Source organism: Elephantulus edwardii, unplaced genomic scaffold (genome assembly GCF_000299155.1).
Source record: "Elephantulus edwardii isolate Elephantulus edwardi_28Jun2011 unplaced genomic scaffold, EleEdw1.0 scaffold00148, whole genome shotgun sequence".
In the NCBI taxonomy this organism is placed as follows: domain Eukaryota; kingdom Metazoa; phylum Chordata; class Mammalia; order Macroscelidea; family Macroscelididae; genus Elephantulus; species Elephantulus edwardii.
In genome coordinates this window covers 4,776,421-4,778,900 of record NW_006399898.1, presented here as the reverse complement: position 1 = coordinate 4,778,900, position 2,480 = coordinate 4,776,421, and the positions used below count along the sequence as shown (strand labels likewise).

At 61.4% G+C, this 2,480-nt stretch overlaps 1 protein-coding gene across 1 annotated transcript; it reads right to left on the bottom strand.

Moving 5' to 3' along the window:
* Positions 1–326: 326 nt before the first annotated feature.
* On the bottom strand, positions 327–1,403 carry LOC102866249 (hydroxycarboxylic acid receptor 2-like). The gene has a single exon (XM_006894701.1). It carries the CDS (start codon positions 1,401–1,403, stop codon positions 327–329), a length of 1,077 nt encoding a protein of 358 aa, XP_006894763.1.
* Between the last annotated feature and the right edge of the window lie 1,077 nt (positions 1,404–2,480).

The following is a 2,480-nucleotide window of genomic DNA, read 5'->3' as shown; positions in this document are numbered from 1 at the left end:
CAAGCACAGTGCCCCTCGGCTCGTGCCCCTCGAGGCTGCTCCAGTGCCAGACAGGTGCTGCCAGGTGGCACGCACGGCACAGGTGGCTCGCAGCCTGCGCTCTGGCTTTGCCGCCTCCCCGTCCTCAGCTGGGGCCCCCTCCTTTCTGCCAGCACCCCCGTGGCTCGCTCCACCTGTTTCCATAAGTCTGATGCTCTGAGCCGGGGAGGCCTGGGCCCCGAGTCCTCCACGCGGCTCCGCGCACCAGCAGCACCACGCATCCGGGCATGGTGGTTGTGGGTTTCCACGTTTGCGCCTCAGCTGGGTCCCTGCAGGAGAGGTCAGGGTCACTCACGGGGGGCCCACGGCGCTCCGGAGCCGGCCATCAAGGCTTCCGGCACGTTCCTGGTGGTGCTGAGCTCCTCCGTCAGCTCCACGCTCGTGCTGCGGTTGGCGTCCGGCTCGCCTGGCGCCTTCTTGAGGCAGCGGCTGTAGATGGTGGAGAAGAAGTTGGGGAACGACGGGCTGGAGAAGTAATAGACGAGCGGGTCCAGCATGCTGTTCATGTAGGTGAAGCTGAGGGTGATGAAGAAGGCCAGGTCGACGGCGTGGTAGGGCTCGCAGGCCTGCACGCCCACCGTGCGCAGGAGCCAGAAGATGCCCACGCGCACGGCCACGCTGGGCAGGAAGCAGATGACGAAGACGACGGTCACCACCAGGATGAAGCGGATGGCCCTCTTGATCTTGGCGTGCCTGTCCATCTGCCGCCGCCGCAGGCTCCAGACGATGCGGGCCGAGCAGAAGAGGATGATGGCCAGCGGCAGGAAGAACTCCAGGAGGAACATGGCGTCGTGCCAGCCGAAGGCCTTGCAGATGCTGAAACTGCTGCACAGGTAGGCCCCCCGGTTCTCCGTCAGCAGCTTCTTGTAGAGGAGGTGACAGGTGAGGCCGATAGTGACGCCCCACAGGACGCAGGAGATGCCGGCGGCCGTGCGGTTGGAGATCTTGTTGAGGGCGTGGTGGGGGTGCACCACCCTGAAGTACCGGTCCACGGCCACCACCGTGAGGAAGATGATGCTGCCCTGGCGGTTCATGGCCAGCATGAAGAGCATCAGCCGGCAGGCGGGGTCCCCGAACCTCCAGTCCCACCTGCGTACATAGTTGTCGGTGAGGAAGGGCAGGCAGATGATGAGGAGGAAGTCGGCCACGGCCAGGTTGAACAGGAAGACGCGGCTGGGCTTCCAGGACTTGAGGTGGAAGCAAAAGATCCACAGGGCCAGCCCGTTGCCCAGCACCCCAAGCACGAACTCCAGGGCCAGCACGGGCGGCAGCACGCTGGCGATCAGCCCATTCCGGAACACGCAACAGCTCTTGTTGTCCACGAGGAGGAAGTTGGGGTCTGTCTGCAGGGAGCCGGGGTGCATGAGTGGACCTGCGGCGGGGCGGCGGCCGAGTCCTGCCAACCCGGCGCTCAGGGCAGGAGGCAGCGTCTGTGTGCAGAGCCCGGCCCGGGGCCGCCTTTATTTCACGTCGGTGTCGAAATAGATGACTGAATGGTTACCAGGAAACTACGAAACAGCTTTCAAAAAAAAAAAACCAACCAGCCAGACTGTTATGCAACCCAGTATTTCCATAAACAAGTAATGAGAATCCCCTGAACTGACAGGAGCCCACAGAACTTTCTAGAAGGAAAGGACCCGTTTGGGCAGGCCGGCTGTCATTGGTGAGTCGCTGGAATGTGGAGCTCTGGACGCACAGCCCCTGCCCTCGGCGCTGCTGAAGGAAAGCCGGGTCATCGGCTCCCTGAACCCCCCGCAGAGCTAGGAGCTGGCACATCTGGGGGGCAGACAGTGTGGCTCCCCAGGACGTGTAAGACCTCTCAGCACGCGGCTGGGCTTTGTTGACCTTTGAGGTCGTGTAACAGGTTGTCTTCTTTTGAGGACAAGCACTGGACTCGAGCACCAAACCCCTGCTCTCCTCCCTAGATGGGCTCGGGCCACCACTCCCCACAGTTGTGTTGTGAGTGGACGTGGACTTGGGTCGCACACGCTGAGACCCCAGGTCCTGCCCCATCCTGTCAGGAGTAAGCCCACCCGTAGCGGCTGGCATGTCATCATGGTCTCTTGAGGAATCTTCCTCTGCTTTTCCAATGCCGTGTCCTCCTGCAGCCCCTCCCTGCCACGTGTCCCAAGTACGTGAGAAGAAGCTTCGCCAACCTGGCTTCGAAGCAGCGCACTGGTTACACTTTCTCCAAGACACACTGCGTTCGTTCTCTGTCAGTCGGCCAGAGAGTTCACGCTCTTGTCCAGCACCACAGCTCAACGGCAGTGGGAAATGGCAGGTTGGGTGACAGACGGGGCCCCATCTCTCAGCAGGACACCACTCTGCTATCATGGCTTTGCTTGTCAGTGTCTACGTGAAACTCCACAGGACGTCTCTCCCCTTTTGATACTAGCTTTGATGAATTCTTGCTATTTTAGAGATTCCTAAGCCACTTGCTT

Bases quoted from the DNA above. Each gene is read 5' to 3' on its own strand.
- LOC102866249 (XM_006894701.1), bottom strand. From the start codon at position 1,403: ATGCACCCCGGCTCCCTGCAGACAGACCCCAACTTCCTCCTCGTGGAC.